The 19,727-nt window shown below is 42.1% G+C and overlaps 2 protein-coding genes and 1 long non-coding RNA gene across 3 annotated transcripts in view; all 3 read right to left on the bottom strand.

Annotated features, from left to right (window-relative positions):
• Positions 1–486: 486 nt before the first annotated feature.
• LOC311053998 (kelch repeat and BTB domain-containing protein 12-like) lies at positions 487–9,716 on the bottom strand. The gene is made up of 9 exons (XM_084069847.1): positions 9,534–9,716; positions 8,695–8,876; positions 7,753–7,885; positions 6,195–6,428; positions 5,284–5,645; positions 4,186–4,465; positions 2,982–3,129; positions 2,418–2,615; positions 487–762 (listed from the first exon to the last, which is right to left on the bottom strand). The coding sequence occupies exons 1-9, from the start codon at positions 9,702–9,704 to the stop codon at positions 602–604; spliced, it is 1,869 nt and encodes a 622-aa protein (XP_083925973.1). The 5' UTR covers positions 9,705–9,716; the 3' UTR covers positions 487–601.
• A 6,597-nt stretch (positions 9,717–16,313) lies between these two features.
• Positions 16,314–19,727, bottom strand: part of uckl1b (uridine-cytidine kinase 1-like 1b) — a 476,626-nt gene continuing 473,212 nt past the window's right edge. Inside the window, exon 16 of the transcript XR_014601632.1 lies at positions 16,314–16,329. The gene's annotated coding sequence lies outside the window, so the exon portion shown is untranslated. The remainder of the gene's footprint in view (positions 16,330–19,727) is intronic.
• LOC311053112 lies at positions 17,882–19,650 on the bottom strand. Its single transcript, XR_014601611.1, has 3 exons — positions 19,518–19,650; positions 19,107–19,265; positions 17,882–18,922 (listed from the first exon to the last, which is right to left on the bottom strand). It is a non-coding gene; the product is annotated as an uncharacterized lncRNA (long non-coding RNA).

Here is a 19,727-nt window from a genome sequence, read left to right as displayed (position 1 = left end):
CTGAAGTTTGGTAAACTGAAAAAAAAGAGAAGAATAATATAAATCGACTGCTAAGTGAAAGCTTAGATATTAAATCATGTCTGAAGTTTGGATGGACTAAAAAAAAAAAGGAAATACGGCCTTAAAGTGGTTAAACTGTTCCTCATTTTGCTAGGGGACCCCCTCGACTCCTGAGGATGTACGTACTTGTCAATAGGCTCTATGCACAGCAGCCAATAGCCATATTGGAAAGAAATTGGGGTTGTGTTCCATATTCTGGTCAAAGAGAAGCAGGGTGCTGATATTGTGCATGTTGGCTATTAATTGGAAACACTGTGCTACTCTCATGGTTCCTTGAGGGGGTTCCAAATGGTCCCTTACGGGTGTGTAACTCTGAGTGTGTACAAATGGAACCAAATGGACCCATGAGGGTACATTTGGTTCCATTTGTACACTCTCAGAGTTATGGGGGTCCTTGAAATTAAGTTTTGAGAACCACTGTGCTACAATACATGGAACATAGCCTTCATTAGAATCATTGGTAACACCTGTGAAGGAAGTAAGGAAGAGGGCCAATTTCTTTCCAATATGGCTGCTGTGCATATAGAGCCTATTGAAATATTCAACTCAATTCAACTGGCGCGATGAGGTTCCGGGGGTTGAGGCTGGCCACCAGACACACATCGTAGCTGTCGTGCATGGCCGCTCGTCTCTCCACCACCGTCCAGACGCCGTCTGCAGGGTCCAGCTCCAGGACCTCCTTGGTGATGATCTCATGACGGTCTGTTGTCACACAGTGGTGGGAAAAAGTACTCACATTTGTTACTTAAGTAAGAGTATCAATACCCTATTGTAGAAATACTCTGTTAGAGCACGGTCCCACCGCACTTTTATTTTACCTCTGGGGCGGAATCTGCCAATGCTTTGTCAATGCAAATGACAGGATTCATGGTCTTGCGCATTTTTTTCAAGAATCTTGAAGTGCGGTGGGACCGCGCCCTTACAAGTACAAGTCCGGTATTCAAAACTTTACTTGAGTAAGAGTTAAAGTATATTGGCATCAAAATATACTTCCAAGTACCAAGAGTAAAAGTAGGCTACTCATTGTGCAGAATGTCCCATTTCACAAGTTCAAAATGAATACAAAACCTTTGAAAATAGCCAATATACATGCTCACAATGCGTTGTGTCGCGACGCATTGTGAGCTTGTAGATCTGCTATTTTCCAAAGATTGGAATTGGTTAATGTATGTTTTGTAATTATAATCAAAATCTACAAAGTAACTACTGTAGTTACTAAAGTTTTCAAATACTTGTAGTGGAGTAAAAAGTACAATATTTGCCTCTGGGATGTAATGGAGTAGAAGTAAAAGTATAGAAAATTGGAAATACTCCAATAAAGTAAAGTACCTAAAAAAGTACAGTGCTTGAGTAGGCCTACATGTACTTAGTCACTTTCCATCACTGGTTGTCACATAACGAGGAACAAAATGAAAGTAGCCCATTCACCAACAGCAAATTCTAATTTCCAACACACATGCTGCATAATCATTTCACTGGCATTCACTGACTCAGTTTCCCAGAGTGTGTTGTTGCGTTGTCACAACAACAGGATGCGTTTCATTTCATTCAGCATCTGTTTTTAGACCCACATTTGTGACGTGTGACACACAAGGCCACCTCTTTAGCGCGTGGAACTCATTCATGAAGCAGTACACACACACACACCCCCACAACTCACTGAAAGAAAAAGACAAAATGTCACTGAAACTGAAAAGATTTGTTGTCTTTTTCTGTTTTATACTTTGAACTTGTGACCTTTGTACTGTCTTTTTTTCATAGCTTCATTTTGAAAATCAATAAAGATATGTGAAGCTAGCTTTTGAAGCATTGTGAACTTGTAGATCTGCTATTTTTGGTGTGCAACACAGGCGGCACAACCAAGTATAAATCAGGCATAACCCTGTCCATAACCATAACCCAGCCACACGGGTTATGGTTATGGACAGGGTTATACTTGGTTGTGCCGCTGTGTTGCACACCAAAAATAGCAGATCTACAAGCTCACAACGCTTCACAGCACAACGTCCATTTATATGTTGGCTATTCAAAAATAGCAGACCTACAAGCTCACAGTGCGTCACTTTGTGCCACTCTGCAAGCTTGTACATCTGCAATTGTTTTGAAAATCTTTTGGAAAAAAAAAATGTCTTTAAACATAAATCTTCTCTTCTGGGGGCCCCTGGCAGAAAACCTTTTCAGATGGGGGGGTCCAAGGCCAAATTAATATAAATCTGGGGGTCCTTGACACGAAAAAAGTTTGAGAACCACTGCTTTATTGAAAGCTAAGAGTTAGGCCAAGAGAAAGCCTCTATGGAATCCAAATAACTGAAATCAGTTCTGACTGAGAAGAACTTTTCAAATTCCTGAGCACTGACCTGCTGACTTGAAGTATCCACAGAGGTAGAGCTTGCCGTCCACCACTCCTACGTTGGAGGCGTTGGTCCGGAGGGACAGGAAGGACATGGGCAGCGGCGGCCCCGCTCGCCACACGTCCGCCTCCGGGTTGTAGATCTCCACCGAGCTGAGGCAGCGACGAGACTGGCCACTGTCCTCCCCCTCACAACCTATGCCACCTGAACAACAACAACAACACAACCTATACCACCTGAACAACAACAACACATTAACTTGTTTCGATTGTGGTCCCTACTTCATCATACAACAAGTAGTACAGTGTCACACAAAGTAGCAAAAAATAGCCGATCTACCAGCTTAGCACTCATCTCTTCAGACTTCCACCTCACCTCCCAGCACTCACCTTTTCAGACTCCAGATTTTTAAACGTAATAATTGTATAATTGTAACAAGTTTGTGAGCTTGTAGATCTGCTATTTTCACAACTAACCCAGTGTTTGGGAAACAGTGATCTAGGCCCCATTAGCCTCCTAATTTCAAAGCACAGAGCAATGATTAAACTAACATTAGTCACGATGTCTGACCTAGGACGTATATCTCCCCGTTGAGGACGGCCGAGCCACAGCGATACCTGCAGTGCTTCATTGGGGCACACTGTGTCCATGAGTCTCTGCCCGGGTCAAACTGGAACACGCGGTTACTCAGTCTGTCTGGATCCTCATCGGGATCATCCTATGAGACACCATGATGAGACACATACAGGGAGGGAGGAATCACAATCGTAATCAGTGAATCCTTTCTTTGTCACTACACTAAGTACAAGAAGCAAAATCCAATTTTGTGCGGTCCACTAAGTACGCTGCTATAACAACAATTAAAAAAGAAAAAACTAAGATAGATTAGAATGATACAAAATAAATAAGTGTAGAAGTCTTCAGCAGTATCCACATCAGCAAAACCTAATAAGGGTAGGGGGAAAAAGGGTAAATATATACAGTATAAATGAGCAATGAGGCTGAGGGCATATATGCAATAAGCGGCTTATTGCATAATATGCCTCCAGCCTCATTGCTAATTTATACTGTATAGGCATACCCTTATATGCCTAGCATGTATACAGCTAGCTATGGCTTATTATAAGCCATAGCTAGCTGTATAAATGCTAGGTATGCTATGTGTATATGCTATAGCAGAAACCCTTATACTATAGCAACGATAGTAACAGACTAGTAGGTATTAGTTGTTTAGTAGTATTCATCCTATGGGACACCATGAGAGACACAGGGAGGGAGGAAGGAATGGCATGCACTGAGAACACTGCATCCTGTCTGCATTAAAGGGTGAACTGTGATGAACCCATGAGGAAATTAAGTTAAGTACAGTACAAAAAAGTATAGAAGATGGTCTGTCTGTCTGTCTGTCTGTCTGTCTGTCTGTTTCTGTCTCTTTACTTTGTCTGTATAAACTTTATTTCAGACACAGCACTGTGTACATTTCCGTAGCTAATAGTGTTTAGAGAAGTTGTCAAGAAAAACACATTTATATGGAATGGTTATTGTGAAGATTTTGGTTCTGAATGGCCCTCCTGACAGATGCAGTAGCGCAGCTCGGAATCTGTTCTTGAGAGATTAATGAAGCAGTAGTGGCTCAGAGCCTCTGCCTGATGACCTAAAGCCTAATATCTCCCAAACCTCAAAGGAAAATGACCTTTTAGGCTAGTGGTTAAGATGTTGGCTTTTCTCTTCCTGGGAAACCCGGGTTTGAATCCCGGGCGTTACACGTATGTACCTGTGGCGTCCAGCCCCCGAGCGCGTAGAGGTGGTCCCTCAGGCTGACCACACAGTGACAGGCCAGGCGGACAGGCAGCGGGGCGAAGCTGAGCCAGCTGCCTCCTCTCTTCGGCGAACATCTCTCCACGCTGTCCATGATGACGTACTGGTGCCGCACTTTCATCTGGCCGCCGATCACGTAGATGTTGTCGCCTAGCGACCCCAGTGCGTACATGTCTCTGTATCCTGCCGAGAGCAGCTGCACCCAGGCCCAGCCGTTGTCCTCTGACTGCTCGTATCTGGAGACACAGACGGGGGCCATTATGCAGCTTGGATCAAGGATTCCCAAACTTTTCAGGCTCTGACCCCCCACCAATAATTATATTTGAAATGGGGACCCCCCCATTATACCCCCCATTATACATTTTGTTTGACTCGGTTCCCCTGATAAATATTGTGAAAATAGCTGCTGAACTACAAGCTCACAATGCCTCGAGTAGATCAGCTATTTCCACAATTCTTGCCTCTTTCTTAGGTAATATTTGACAACTTGGCCAATGTTTGAATCTTTTTATAGTATAGTTTTTGGTTACTTTTTGACGTAGTAATGGTCTTGTCAATTTAATTATGGCAATGGTCATACCCTGGCTGGGACCCTAAATGATGCCCCCGCATGCACGCTTCCAAGACTGTATGGATGTTTGAGTTTTTGACTGGGTCCTACATTTAACCGACGAAAAAAGGGCGTTTCTCCAAAATGTGGTCGCTTTGAGAGACCTTTTTGATGATTGGTTCGCCATTGCTTCCCAATTTCCCATGCTTTGGAGGCGCGGTCAGCTCCTCAGAGTGTCCACAGGGGGCTTTCGCTGGCCGGTGCTTGTAGATCTATGCTTTTTGTCTTAAAACAGCGATAACGCCTGAACGATGGGGTACGGGAGCCAGTTGGTCGCTCGCTCCCTGGCTGGCCCGGGGGCGAAAAAACGCCTCCCACGGAGGTTGAGGTACCGTCCTGTTTTCACACTGTTATCACGGTCATAATTCACATTTATGTCATTTGCTCTTGTCATTTCCTGTGTGCAGCACACAGAACCCCCTCCCCCCACGTAAGCACACAAACCTGTAAATGTCCAGCCTCTTTGTCCTGTGCTGGTCCTCAGCCTCAACGGCCACCACTATGCTGTTATCTCGCGTCACCACTCCCGCCGTGACCTGACCCTTGCCCCCGGAGGAGCCCTTCAGCGGAGACGGTATGTAGTATGTGCGCCTGCCTCGGGGCGAGAAGCAAAAGCTGAGGTCGGCGCGCCCCCCGCGGCGGGCGGGCACCCCCGACTCGTCCACCCCTCCCAAGCAGAGGAGCAGGTTGGCTGTCTCCATGCCGTAACGAAGGGCTGGCCGCGGGGGAGCCGCCATCTCGGACAGGCCTGAGGTCTGGAGAGCGTCATCGATCATGCCAAAGCACTCGGCGTCACGCAGCAAAATCTGGGAGCAACACGGATTATATTATGAATGCGTGATAGCCAGTGGTGGAAAAAGTACTTGCATGTTTAATGAAGTAAAAGTATCAATACTGCAATGTAGAAGTACTCTGTTACAAGTAAAAGTCCGGAATTCAAAATGTACTTGAGTAAAAGTACAAAAGTATTGGTATCAAAATGTACTTAAAGTACTACAAGTAAATGCACAAAAATGTTTGAAAATAGCAGATCTACAAGCTCAAAACGCGACGCGTTGTGAGCTTGCAGATCGGCTATTTTCAAATAGCCTATGTATAAAATAGGGCGGAAGTGGTTAATGTATGTTTTATAACGTAATAATTCATATCTGCAAAGTAACTAGTAACTAAAGTTTTCAAATAATTGAAGTGGAGTAAAAGTACAATATTTGCCTCTGAGATGTAGTGGAGTAGAAGTAAAAGTATAGACAATTGGAAAAAGTACAGTACTTTAGTAAATGCACTTAGTTACTTTACACCACTGAGCAAGAGTGAATATGTAATTTGAACTCCCTTGCTCACTGTCCCTTCCTCACCGGGTTTCTCCTCCTGGCTTTGCGGAGGAATCCAGGTTCCACGAGTTCCAACCGCACCCGCTGGAGGAGCTCCACGGCCTGGGCTTCGCTCTGGGATTGGCCCTTCCGCCTCGCCACCCAGCGCAGCACCAGCTCAAGCACACTCTCCTCCTGGGAGATGTTGAGGTCGTCCGAGCTCAGCAGAGCGCCGAGACTGTGGCAATCCAGCTCGAGAACCTCCTCCTCCTCACACACCTGGAAACAAGGAGCAAGGGAGAAGCTGATGTAACAGAGCAGTAGAAGGAAGAATGAGAGCATAATGAATATTAATTGTAGGTGTTTTGAGGATGGAGGTGAGAGAGAGAGAGAGCAGGTGAGAGTGCACAAAATCTCAGCAAAGTCTGATCATGTTTGATGCTGAGTGAGTCCTGAGAATGAGTAGAGTACAAAAGGAGGCCAAGATCCGGCACAAACATGGGGATGAATTCTACTATTATGCCACAGCCATCAAAAAGTACGACTTCCTACCCTCCTTCAAAAACGCTTTTAAAAGCTGTCTGCAATTTGCAACTGGACCTAGACAAGTTGTCTAGCTTGCCAAAAGAAATGACCTGTACCTTTATGGAAATATACTTTTACTGCTCCTCCTAGTATTGATGATTTCTTGTACAGTATTGTATGATGCGAAGCCTGCGGAGCAAGTTCAGGCAGAGAACTCAAAGGAGCGCCAATTCATGTTCAGCTGATCAGTCACATGCTCGCTCCATCTGATTGGTGCGGGCTATTTAAACCTCATTCTTCTTGCTGCTGCTCTGCCATCTTGTTCTGCTGCTACTTTGTGCTCTGCTCTATGACGTTTTCTTTTGCTCCCACCACCACCCCAGCATCCACCTGTGGGCTCTGTTTCTATGATTCCCTTATGGGGGTCTATTTCATTCCCATTCCCTGTAAGATCTGTTTCTTTTTTATAATTACAGGGAATGAATGAATATTTATTCAATCCAAGAGTTGTCTGACTGAAATGTCTTTATATGTCTTGATTAATTGAATACATAGGACCACAATGGAAACAAGCCCTCGGGGCTTTTTGTGTTATCCTTTTAGCATTATTGTATAACTGTACCCCTGTATTATTTGCAAACTGTTAATAAAGTATTCAATCAATCAAAGACCAAATTGTTCTAAGAGAAGGAGAGGTCAGCGAGGTTGTATGGCAGAGATCCAAAAGGAGACCTAGATGTATCCAAGTGCAGTTATATTCACAATAATATAGCCATACTACAGTATGGCTATATTATGAATATAACTGCACTTGGATGGAAGCAATAGATTTTTTCGAGTGCAGAACTGACATACCCGCTTCGAGAGGTTGTGCAGGACCTGGCCTCACAGTGGTTTGCAGGATGATCTCAATTATGCTTCCTTCTGTATTTCATTTCATTTCAACGGCATTGCATGGACTGCTGTGGGTCTTATAACATCTTGTGTTGTCCGAGGCCCCGCAAATATTCATACAGCAGTTTGATTATTTAATATTTTGCATTATTCAACTTTGAACACCCGAAGCAAAATCGAGAACCTGAGAGAAATGCTGACACAGGTATTTCAGGGCACAATCAGCCAGGTCCGCGGTCCCCAGGGCCTTGGCCCAGTGGTACAGGCCTACGCAGTTGGACGGGTCCATACTGGCCTCCATGTATCGTTGACACAACCTGAAGCAGTGAGAATAAAGACATGAAGATGATAACACTACTTTGTGACACTTGGCTCAATGGCATTTTCTTTAAGAAGTGGTGGGACAAGGTCATTTGTTAATCCGCTCCACTAACAATAACTGGTAGTTTAAAGTCAAAGTATTATGCACTTTATGTGGTTGTTCACACAAAAGGTAGAAAGTGTTCTTTGACTGGAACAAATCACAAGATAAACGTCCCAAGGCAACTTGTGTTGTACAAAACAGATAGAAAGTCATTTTGGAACAATTAAAACCCACTGTGTGTTGTGTTCAAAGTGGCTAGTCTTGCTCTGATGAAGCCAAGGCCTGCCCTGGTCTGTGGCAAAAGCATCTCAGGTTGTTATAATAGGCTCTATCATGCACAGCAGCCATATTGGACAGAAATTGGGCCCCTTCCTTGCTTCCTTCACATGTGTTACCAATGATACTAATGAAGGATCTGTTCCATTTAGTCATTCTCAAACTTTTTAATTTCAAGGACCCCCATAACTCTGCGAGTGTACACATGGAACCAAATGGACCCGGGAGGATCCATTTGGTTCCATTTGTACACTCGCAGAGTTACACCCCCTCAAGGAACCATGAGGGTCCCTGGACCACACTTTTGAGACCCACTAGTGTTTCTAGTGAGCCAACATGCACAATATCAGCACCCTGACTCTGTTTGACCAGAATGGAACAGAGCCTTCATTAGTATCATTGGTAACACCTGTGAAGGAAGTAGTCCAAATGGCTGCTGTGCATAGAGCCTATATAACCCAAATCCTACCTGCTTGCTTCACCCACCTGAAGGCTCCATCTACGTGGAGCAGGAAGGCGGCTGCAGCCACTCCCTGGATGTTGTCATTGGAGATGGGCAGCTGGCCGCGGTACATGTAGCCCAGCAGGAGCTCCAGGCTGTGGGCAGGAGTGTCCCTGAGGGCCACCTCCCCACCCCGGGTCTCCCTCAGACCACATGTAAACATGGCCTGAGAGACAATAGACAAGATAGAATGCAATGCAGACACTATGACAATAGCATTACAAAAGCTTCACTTCTATGGATTTATAGACATAATTATATAATGTTTAGTTCTGAGATGTACAATTAATCAGATAATAATAATTGTTGCATGTATACCTTTCAGGGTTAATATAACTAAAACTAAGGGAAAAAAATAAAAGGGGGAAAATAATGCAAAACTAACTAAAACATGAAATATCATCTTTGTTCTAGTTTTTCTTTCATCCTACCCTTTTCAGTTTCAATAAATCAAACATTACCCCATAATAGGCCTACCTGAAAACCCACAAATATGACTATAAAAACAAACTAAAACTAATCAATTCCTAAAAGTACTAATACACACAGCATACAACAGACTAAACTGAAATCACACACCAAACCGAAAAACTAAAACGAATTAATTTCCCTGATGTACCTTCTGTTTACTTCTTGACATTGAACCATGCAGCAGCACAGCAGCTACAACCAGTGGTGTAAAGTAACTAAGTACATTTACTTAGTCTTGTGTTATATATTCAAATTGATTTGAAGAGCTATGACTGAACCTGCTTTTTCCACCACTGGCTACAACTAAAGAGGAAAGGACTTATCTGTCATGTAATGGCAACGCAAACGTTACCTGGAAGTAAGGACTGAAGGCAGACAGCACCACCCTGTGGCAAGGAAAGGCAGCGCCCTCTGCCAGGAGAACCACATCAGTGAGCTCTTCAGTGGATCTCATTCTGTCCAGCTGCTTCAGGAGAGTCAGGCCATGCTCAGCCTGAGAACTCTCCAACACTGGAGCATCCATGGATTAGCCTTCTGCTCCACAACCTCCTGTCAGCCAGGAGAACACATGTTAGATCACTAGTAGTGGAAAAAGTACTCTTTTTGTTTTACTTAGGTATCGATACTGCAATGTAGAAATACTCTGTTACAAGTAAAAGTCCGGAATTCAAAATTGATTAAAAGTACAAAAGTATTGGAATCAAAATGTACTTAAAGTACCAAAAGTAGAAAGTACTCGTTCTGCAGAATGTCCCATTTCACAAGTTTTCAAATGTATTACAATCTTTTGAAAATAGCAGATCTACAAGCTCACAATGTGTTGCATCGCATTGTTACATTACTTGTTAATTGTTACATTGTTACTTTACACCACTGTTAGATAAAAGTATATAGCATAGGCCAATATAGAAATACAGTATTGTTATATATTCAAATTGATTTGAAGAGCTATGACTGAACCTGCTGTTATCAAAACACAACTTTCCCCAGATCTGAACAGTATTTATTTACGGACACTGGTTCTCAATGTTGGATCCAAGGACCCCCAGGGGTCCTTGAGAGGGTTCCAGGCGTTCCCCAGCTAAGTGATTGATAATTACAAACCAAATGGACCCTTACAGGTCTTTTACCTCTGACAGTGTACAAATGGAACCTTATGGACCTTTACGGGTGCATTTGGTTCCATTTGTATACTGTCAGAGTTCAATTAAACCAAGGACTTTACAATTGTGGGGTCCCATTGATAAAAATGGGGGTCTGTGGCCTACTAACTGGGGCAGAGATTTGGTGAAGAGTGAAAAAATGAGGGGGCCTAGTATAGACCCCTGAAGTAGGCCTATATAGTGTTTAAATGGTAAAAGAAAATCCAAATTGATTTCCTTTCATTAAAAACAAAACAAAACAAAACACATTTAAAATAGCCCTGGGACAAGTAGACACTAAAATGTTCAGTTCAGGTCATCAATGCGGCAAGGCTTTTTCTTTTTTTAATATTTAGAGTAGCCAATAATCTTTTAACCCCTTTTTCTCCCCAATTTAGTCGTTGCCAATTGATTCCTCCCCGCACACATTTCTGTGTTGTCACTGCTGTCGTATCTTACTGACTCACCTGCCAGTGAGGAGCCCCCACCGGGAGGACGTAGAGCCTTTGTCCTACTCCTCCCACCCAACACTACCCGCTGACAGGTGCAATGCGGCAAGGCTAGGCCTACAGTATAATGACACTGGTAGAGAGCAATGGTAGCAGGGCGGCCAGTGACTGTTGAAGTCACGTGCAGCACTCTCACTATCTGAATGGTTGCCCCCATAAAAACAATACAGTTATGGAGAAGGTAATGGCACTGAGGCACTCTCAGCGTGCTAAACATAGCCTGCTAACTGTGTAAAGGTATAACCTTTCACCAGGCAGACATGCAGAGGCAGTTCCCAGCATTATGGATGAATGAAAGCAATAGATTTTTTTTCGAGTGCACTCAGAGCAGAACTGACATACCCGTTTGGAGAGGTTGTTCAGGACCCTGGCCTCACAGTGGTTTGCAGGAGGATTTCAATTATGCTTCCTTCTGTATTTCATTTCATTTCATTTCAACGGCATTGCATGGACTGCTGTGTGTTATTGGTTCTGGTCGAGTGTGCCATGCTATTTTCTGCCAGTGACTTTTGACACATGCTCACTAGTAAAGAGGTTTTAAATAGACCAGTGACCAATAGATCAGGATGTTTGTCTGTTGCCTTAAAGTCACAACCAACTACTGCAACAACTTAACATGCATCTACATATAATAACAGTATTCTAAGGTTGGCAAGGAATATCACTTCAAACACAAGCCATGTTTTGAAAAGGGAACATAATACATAGGTTGCTGCCTTCATGAAGGAGATACAGTGTTCCAACATACAGTAAGCTCAGACTAAAGAAGTCCTTTGTTCATCGGTCGATTTTGAGGCTTAATTTAGAGTCTTGCCTGGGGTAGGCTGAGTGGTGGACATAGCTCTTGTCTTCAAATTGTTTTGCTTTGTTTCTCTGTCAAATGTGTGTATTATGTGTTGCATTCATGGCTGCTGACCGAGTCGCAAGACAAATTTCAGTGAGAGCTGATAATAAAGTAAAATCGTATGTGTGGTTGTGGTGGGGTGTCTTCGTGGGGGCACCCTTCTTTCAGGGGACCCCAACAGTGCATTATGCAAGTTCTAGAAGCGCCTCTGATGCTGATGCAAATCATGCCATACCAACATTTACATGATGTCACACTTGATGGTTACATCACCGTTTATGGTTCCATAATTCTTTTCAGTTTATCATCATAGCTCACCTGCTTTGTAAACCTTTGTGCACATCAGCAATCAAATCTACCTTAGACAACTGAAAAAACCCTGCCCTGTGAGGCAATAACAACTTTATTGTCACCTTTGATAAAGGATAATCCCTTGTTCAGGACACTTAGGCCAAGTCACACCAGAAGTACATAAATCGTACATAAATCGCAGGCGCACACACACACACACACACACACACACACACACACACACACACACACACACACACACACACACACACACACACACACACACACACACACACACACACACACACACACACACACACACACACACACACACACACACACACACACACACACACACACACACACACACACTCTCTCTCTCTCTGGTGCTCATTTACAGGCTGAAGAGATGGAGGCGCGTCTTGTCTTTTGGAATGCTCATTGGTTGTGACGCAAATGTTAGTAAAGTGCTGCGTCAGTCCTGCTTTCTAACAGAGGCTTTTTGGGTCAATGGTGTGTTCATATAGCACCTTTATCCAAAGCGCTTTACAATGTGCATTACATTCATTTCACCCAATCTCACACACACACACACACACACACACACACACACACACACACACACACACACACACACACACACACACACACACACACACAGCAGAGAAAACCATGCAAGGCACCAACCTGCACTTTGGAAGCAGTTAGGGGTTCAGTGTCTTGCTCAAGGACACTTAAGACACTTTAGGTTATCTCGATCATCGTCAACAGTATCCATAACAAAACATTACATACTATAACATAATTGAAGCATAACATAGTTTAAGGACATTTCGACCCAAACCAGGGGAGCCAGGGGGCCCTTAGAGTTACTACAGGGGGGCCGCCAAATCTTTGTGTGATAGTTTTTTACATGAACCACTTGAACCCTAGCATCTCTATTCTGATGAGAATCTTTGCCAAAAATAGCCAATCTACAAGCGCTGAGATTGTAGATCGGCTATTTTTGGCAAAGAGGTTTGGGGTCGAGGAAAAAAAGAAAGGTCAAGTATTGACGGTTTACACTGATGCTTGTGCTGTCAAACAAGTCTATGAAAGAGTTGAATCTGCAACACAATTTTATACAATATGTAATGGGGGGTCCCTGCTTTAACTCTCTTGCAGCTAAGGGGTCTTTGGCCTGAAAAACGTTGAAGACCCCTGGTTTAAGTGGTTAAAGATAAGCAGGCCTCTGTGAACAAGTGCTTTACCTCTACACCACACACTACACCAAACATAGGCTATACAAAATGTTTTGCAATTTCTATTCCGTATTCACTGGGTGCACATGGTACAAAATAACGCCCCCTACTCCCCTGATGAAATTATTTACCAATCTTTTAACCTTTTGACAATGTTTATGACATAAAAAAGGAAGGCAGCGACATTCAACATTTCTTTGACAGTTATGACAACCTAATTTAGATTTCATGACAATCACTGTATAGAGAACACCAGACGGCAATAAGAATATGTGATGAATTACCTTTTTTATCTCCCTTTATCTGTTTTCCTGTGCCATCCATCTTGTGTTTGCTTTGACTTGTGTTTATAAATCTAGATTACATCCATTGTGCAAGATCTCAAACCATCACTTACAGTATATCTCTTTGATCTCCCCCTGCATAATCCAGTCTTCAGGGGTGGCTTATGAGTGCGTAAGTATGACAGAGTTTGTATTTGACATTTGTACCACCTGCTGCAAGCAAATAACATAGGCTACATTTTAGGACATCTTTTTAAGACCACTTTTGAGGAAGAACAAAAAATGTCCTTGCTTTGCTTATAGTCCTTGCAGTGTGTTTGCAAGACAATCACATTTTTCTTTTGATCTTATTGTACGCACTTCTGCCAGTCAAATACACATAAAAGAAATATATGGCTCCATGTTTACTCATTCCTAGACCTAATTAATTTATATTTTTGAGATTTCTATTCTCTCAGGACCAAAAACTACAACACCAGTCAGCCATTGGTGAAAGGTAAAGGACTCCTCAAAGCTCCCTGTGAAGCATAAAGGATACCAAAAAAAAAAGCTTTCCAATATACAGCCAGTGTGAGTCTTCCTGAGGTTATTGGCAGTGTTGCCAGATTTTGCAAGAGAAACAAGCGGCTAGGCCAATGAAAACAAGCCCAAAAGAAGCGACTGGGCTAAGGCTGAATATATTTGAATATAGCAGATCTACAAGCTTGTAGATCTACTATTTTAAAAAGAATATTGGACAAAATAAAGTGACACATGTTTTATATTTTCTTGAGGGTCCCTGGCACAAAATTTCAGATGGGGTTCCGCGGAAAAATACATATTAATCTGAAGGTCCTTGAGATGAAAAAACAACATTATGAAGCAAGCCCAAGTAAGCAACACAGACAAACAAGCCCAAAGTCGCTTATAACAGAGTATAATGAGCAGACATGGCAACAGTGGTCATTGGCCTCACATTCCCAAGTGAGTAACTGAAGTTAATGTGTGCCAGTAGGGGGAGAGATGACACTTCCCGTTACACCCACTGGTGATCTATTAAAGTTAAAGAGAAAACATGCACACCAGCACGTGTATTATGTGTGCTGGGCCTTCCCCCCAACAAGAAAACATGCCACAGCTCATTTCTGCGTTTAATGTTTCGGTCATATGAGGGAAACTGTATCGCTGTTAGCCCCAGCTCATTTAATCAATTTAGCATCAGAATCACTTTAACCCTAAAAAAAACTGAAGAAAGTTGAATATTGTTCAGCCTAAAGCATTTTCACAACACAAATCTTGTATGGGGGTCCCGTGGCCCAAATCTTTTCAGATGGGGTCCAACGCAACCAGCCCGCCAAATACATATTCATTTGGGGGGTCCTTGACATGAACAAGTTTGAGGACCACTGCTTTAGAATGCTGTAGGACAATGCAAGTACTCCAGGTGCTGAGCAAACGTATAGCTAACAAACGTAGGCAAAACAGCGTGGCTCTGTGGAGTGTACACTACTACAACAACACCTCATATGATGAAATGCAGGGGAAATGGAGCGAGGAGGAGGCCATGTGTCTGGCTGTTGATCCCATTGACAAACCCAATGCGGTTCTCAAACTTTTACATTTCAAGGTCTCCCCTTAACTCTGACAGTATACAAATGGAACGGGTCCATTTGGTTCCATTTGAATACTGTCAGAGTTACAGACTTAAGGGTCCATTTAGAGCCCCATAAACTTTGAGAATTAGACTAACCAATACATATGTGGCTTTTGATGTGGCAGAGGCAGAGAAAACAATAAATTAATACATCATCATCATCAGTACAAAGCATCGATTCACAAGATAAATCAAACAAAACAGACAATGAAGATATACACAGAAGTCTCTGGTCAATTGGCCTTAAGCTGATTAAGAGACGGGAGAGAGTCCAATTTTATTTTAAGGTGCATGGCAGGCAGCAAGTTCCAGGAATGTGGAGCAGCAAATGAAAAGGCGTTCTTGCCAAGCTCTGATCGAATACAAGGGGCATCAAGAACAAACCAATCATTAAATGAATGAGTAGGATAATTATTAACATAATAGGCTTACTGATTTAGCATCACGGTAAGATGGCAATTTCCCAAGAATTATGTCTCAAATATAAACAAACACCAGTAATGATTTTGCCTAATTTCAAGAGCTGACCAACCAACTATGTCATAGAAGATACAGTGAGTCAAGTGGTTAATGTTGAGGACACAGCATGTCAATAAATAACATCACCATAATGCAAAACAGACAAGAAAGTGGCTTCCACCGTTATTTTTCTGTAGAACATGGGAAAGAAGGATTTGATTCTGTACAGGAAGCCAACCTTCTGACGTAACTCACTGGCATTGGCAAGTGTATCAATCTGATATTTGAAATTGAATTTGTCATTCCATATACCAAGATATTTGTACTCTTTAAGACGCTGTCAGTCATTTTCAAATGCCATATATTTAGTCTTACTGCCTTTAGAACGAATTTAAGATTGAAGAGTGCTTCTTGCAGAGCAGTAAACAATATCTGCAGTCTTTCAGAAGCCAGTTGCACAGAATCTGCTACATAACGAGCAATCGTATTATTGTCAGCTTAAAATGGTCTTTGGAAGTTCTTTTGTTTTAGTTTTTGTAGATCAGAGGCAATATCATACTGTAGCCTCCTTTATGTAATGGAGTTACATGGGCAGTCTTCCAGGCCCTGGGAAAACTACCAGAGGCAAGGCAAATATGAAATATATGAGTTAAATATCGTCTCTGTCGGGTGGAACCCTTGAATGTCCAAAACTGTTACTTTTCAGGATTCAAATTTAAAAAATAGCAAAAGTAGCATATCTCAGCTCACATATCTTCTACTTTTGATACTTTTGTGCAACGCTGTAGTATGATCAAGTAGTACATTCATTTAAAAAAAAAATCACACAAAGTTGGAGATAAGAGGTTTCTGTCCGGCAACGATATATAAGTTAATTGTTCAATGATGGATGGAGCTGCCAATTTTATCAAGTAGGAATCCAGATTATCCTCTCCGTCTGAAAAATGTGGCATTTATGGCTTGGATGGCTTCCTGAACACCAGCAGGTGAGAGGGGTCAGAAGTACAATTCCTCATACTCACATTAGGTGAAATATGGTCCCACGTTTATAACCACATTTTCCTTGGAATCAAAATCTGTAGCTGAATAGGCTAGGTGAACCCAAGTGCAGACACACAGAGGCAGGAGTAATCCCAAATACAAGTTTAATTGCCAGCCAAGCAAACAACAAAAAAATGGCAAAAGTCAACTCTATCCACCTGTTTCCTAGGCTTGTGTTTTCCACTTCCTGTCGGATTTCATTGGATATCATTAGTCATCTGACCGGTTTCATTGGATTTCATTGGATCAAAAGACAGGAAGTGGAACACAGTGAAAAGCCTAGGAAACAGAGAGGCTAGATTGCTGAAGATTTGCAGCTGATGAGTCTCCAAACCAGTCTCCAAACCAGTCTCCACACACACACGCACACGCACGCACACGCACGCACGCACACACACACACACACACACACACACACACACACACACACACACACACACACACACACACACACACACACACACACACACACACACACACACACACACACACACACACACACACACACACACACACACACACACACACACACACACACACACACACACACACACCTGTCTCTTGTAAGACAATCACAGACACATAAATAAATTAATGAAGAGGTAGATGGCATGAGAAGACGTAACAAAAGATCGAATATACAATATATCTCTACTACAACAAACTTTCAAACAAGGTAACATAAAGCTATCAATCCCTATTTTGTGCAAATATTCCACAAATGTCCAAAATGTCATAATACTTTATGTTATTCCAACTCCATTTCACACATGATTAAATAAGATAGGCCTATAATAGATCCATAATAATTGGCATGATGCCAAATACCCTATTTAGGCCGTGTGGTGACCCACCAAAAAGTGCCTAGAAAATGAATTTCGTTCCCACGACTTGGATCTACTTTTTCAATGCATTTTTGCATAGACAATACCCTTCTGGACTTTGGGTTAAAATACCTCCGCACAAAATCCTGCAGTATTTTTTTACCAGCCAGAAATGTATATAATAGTGAATAACCAAAAAACGAAAATCTTGTGCTGCTGTTTTTGCTTGTAAAATGTGTTATAATGTTTTTGGCAACACAATTTTTTTCTCAAATGTCATAAATACATGTACCTAACACCTGAAACAAGTATTGGTGCATTAGTATACTCATATTTGAATTTAGATCACTTAATGTAGCAAAGTTAAAGAAAACGCTTCTACTGAAGTGATTGGAACCCAGCACAAGGGAGCACACACATAGTACATTTAGCTAAAAGCTTGTGTTTTACACACAAGACATGTCCCAACCTACTGTGTAATGAAAGGTAGAAAAAGAAGCAGCACACCTTGGCCCAAAATGGCTGAAAATCAATCAAAATGCTACCATGACCCCTTAAATTGGAAGAATACCATAAATGGACAAGACTAAAATAAATGCACTAAAGGTCAGAATTATTACAACATATGGTATAAAACATTTATTAAAGTAGCACAGTGTGTGTTAGCATGTGTCATATATCAACTCCCCCCTCCCCCTCCAAAAACACAAAATATGAGAATACCAAAACAAATGCATACAAATGCATCACAATAAAACAATTTCACTTCAGTGCAAAAAAGTATTTTTTTTTGGCAGTGCAAGTAATTGTTTTGGCAGTGCAAGTAAATTTAAGGCTGTGCTGTGAAAAGAATAAAATACAGACATTTTAAAGTTGTTTTTCAACATGTATGCATTGCATTTAAATGGGTTAAAATGGCAGTGTAGCAAGTCTTGAACATGTTGTTGATAATGAAATAAAAAAAATAAGGAGCACATTGTGCATATCTTAATCATCCCTATCACTGTCATCAGAGTCATCATCTGATAGAGCTCTTTCTTCTGTTTCCTTTGAAACATTCTCACAGTTCTGGCACCGACACAAATCAGTACAAGATAGTCTTGCAGACTTACAGGAACATCTTTCAGTGTCACATTTGGTTGTCTTGCAACTACAGTGGACTACCTGCAACACGCTATCAGGGGCAGGATTTCTAGTCATCCATGTGACTGTTAACTCCCCATCGTCAATGTGCCATCCATATGTCCAGATGTTGTACTAGCCATGTGTTCACTGTGACTTTCATCTTGGCTTACCTCAGTGGACTGTGACTCGGTTGTTGTTTCTGTACCTGATGCCTGAGGTAGCCTGTCTATCAGTTTATCTGCTGCCAAAGTCTCAACATAAACCAGTTCTGTGACGTTGCGCTTGGCAGGTTTGTGAAAAACAAGCTGGGGGAAATCACAGGTCAACCTCCTCTTCAATTTGTCCTGCCTGCAACATAAAAACACAAGTATACAAATGAACCAATTTTGTTTAAACATACTCTCATAGCCTATTTTGTTAGATAAATAAATAAAACAAACAAAAACATAAAAAAATGAAACTTTTCAGCGTGAAGATTTTGGTTTTGTTACCAAGAATGTCAAACATACACATAGTATTTGAGTGACTGTACCTGTACTCTGAAGCATCAAGACCCTCATGCTCCTTCACAGTGTTGACAAACATCTTTCGCAGCTGGTTCATCTTCAGCACGTCCTGGTTAACTATCAGCCTCTGTCGGATGACCCTCTCACAGAAGATCTTGTAGCTGTCAGTAAAGGGTGGTTGATTTCTGAAAACAAACACACACACACACACACACACACACACACACACACACACACACACACACACACACACACACACACACACACACACACACACACACACACACACACACATACTTAACATGTGCAAAGAGTTGTGCTGTCAAGATTGTATCTACAGACAGACAAAAAGCAGACTATATGTTGTTGTTCAATGCCTTACTAGAATACTAAAATGTGCAATGTGAGCAAATTGATAATGCAATGTAATAACTCACACTTCGTCTGTGGTTGCAGTACTTGTTGCTGTAGACCTCGTCAAGAACCTGCAGTAGTCTCTGTAACAGATCCTGTGGTAACGCACCTCAAGGGCCACACAGTCTTTGTCCTTAATATGCCGAAGGGAAGGATGGTAAAGTCTTCCTTCATCTCAGCAGCCTTCATCAACCGGCCTTTAAACAAAAAAAGTACACGTTAATGATCTCTGT

Source organism: Gymnoscopelus microlampas (assembly GCF_963454915.1).
Source record: "Gymnoscopelus microlampas genome assembly, chromosome: 10".
Classification (NCBI taxonomy): domain Eukaryota; kingdom Metazoa; phylum Chordata; class Actinopteri; order Myctophiformes; family Myctophidae; genus Gymnoscopelus; species Gymnoscopelus microlampas.
Note: the sequence above shows the minus strand (reverse complement) of the source record. Positions and strands in the feature narration are given on the sequence as shown.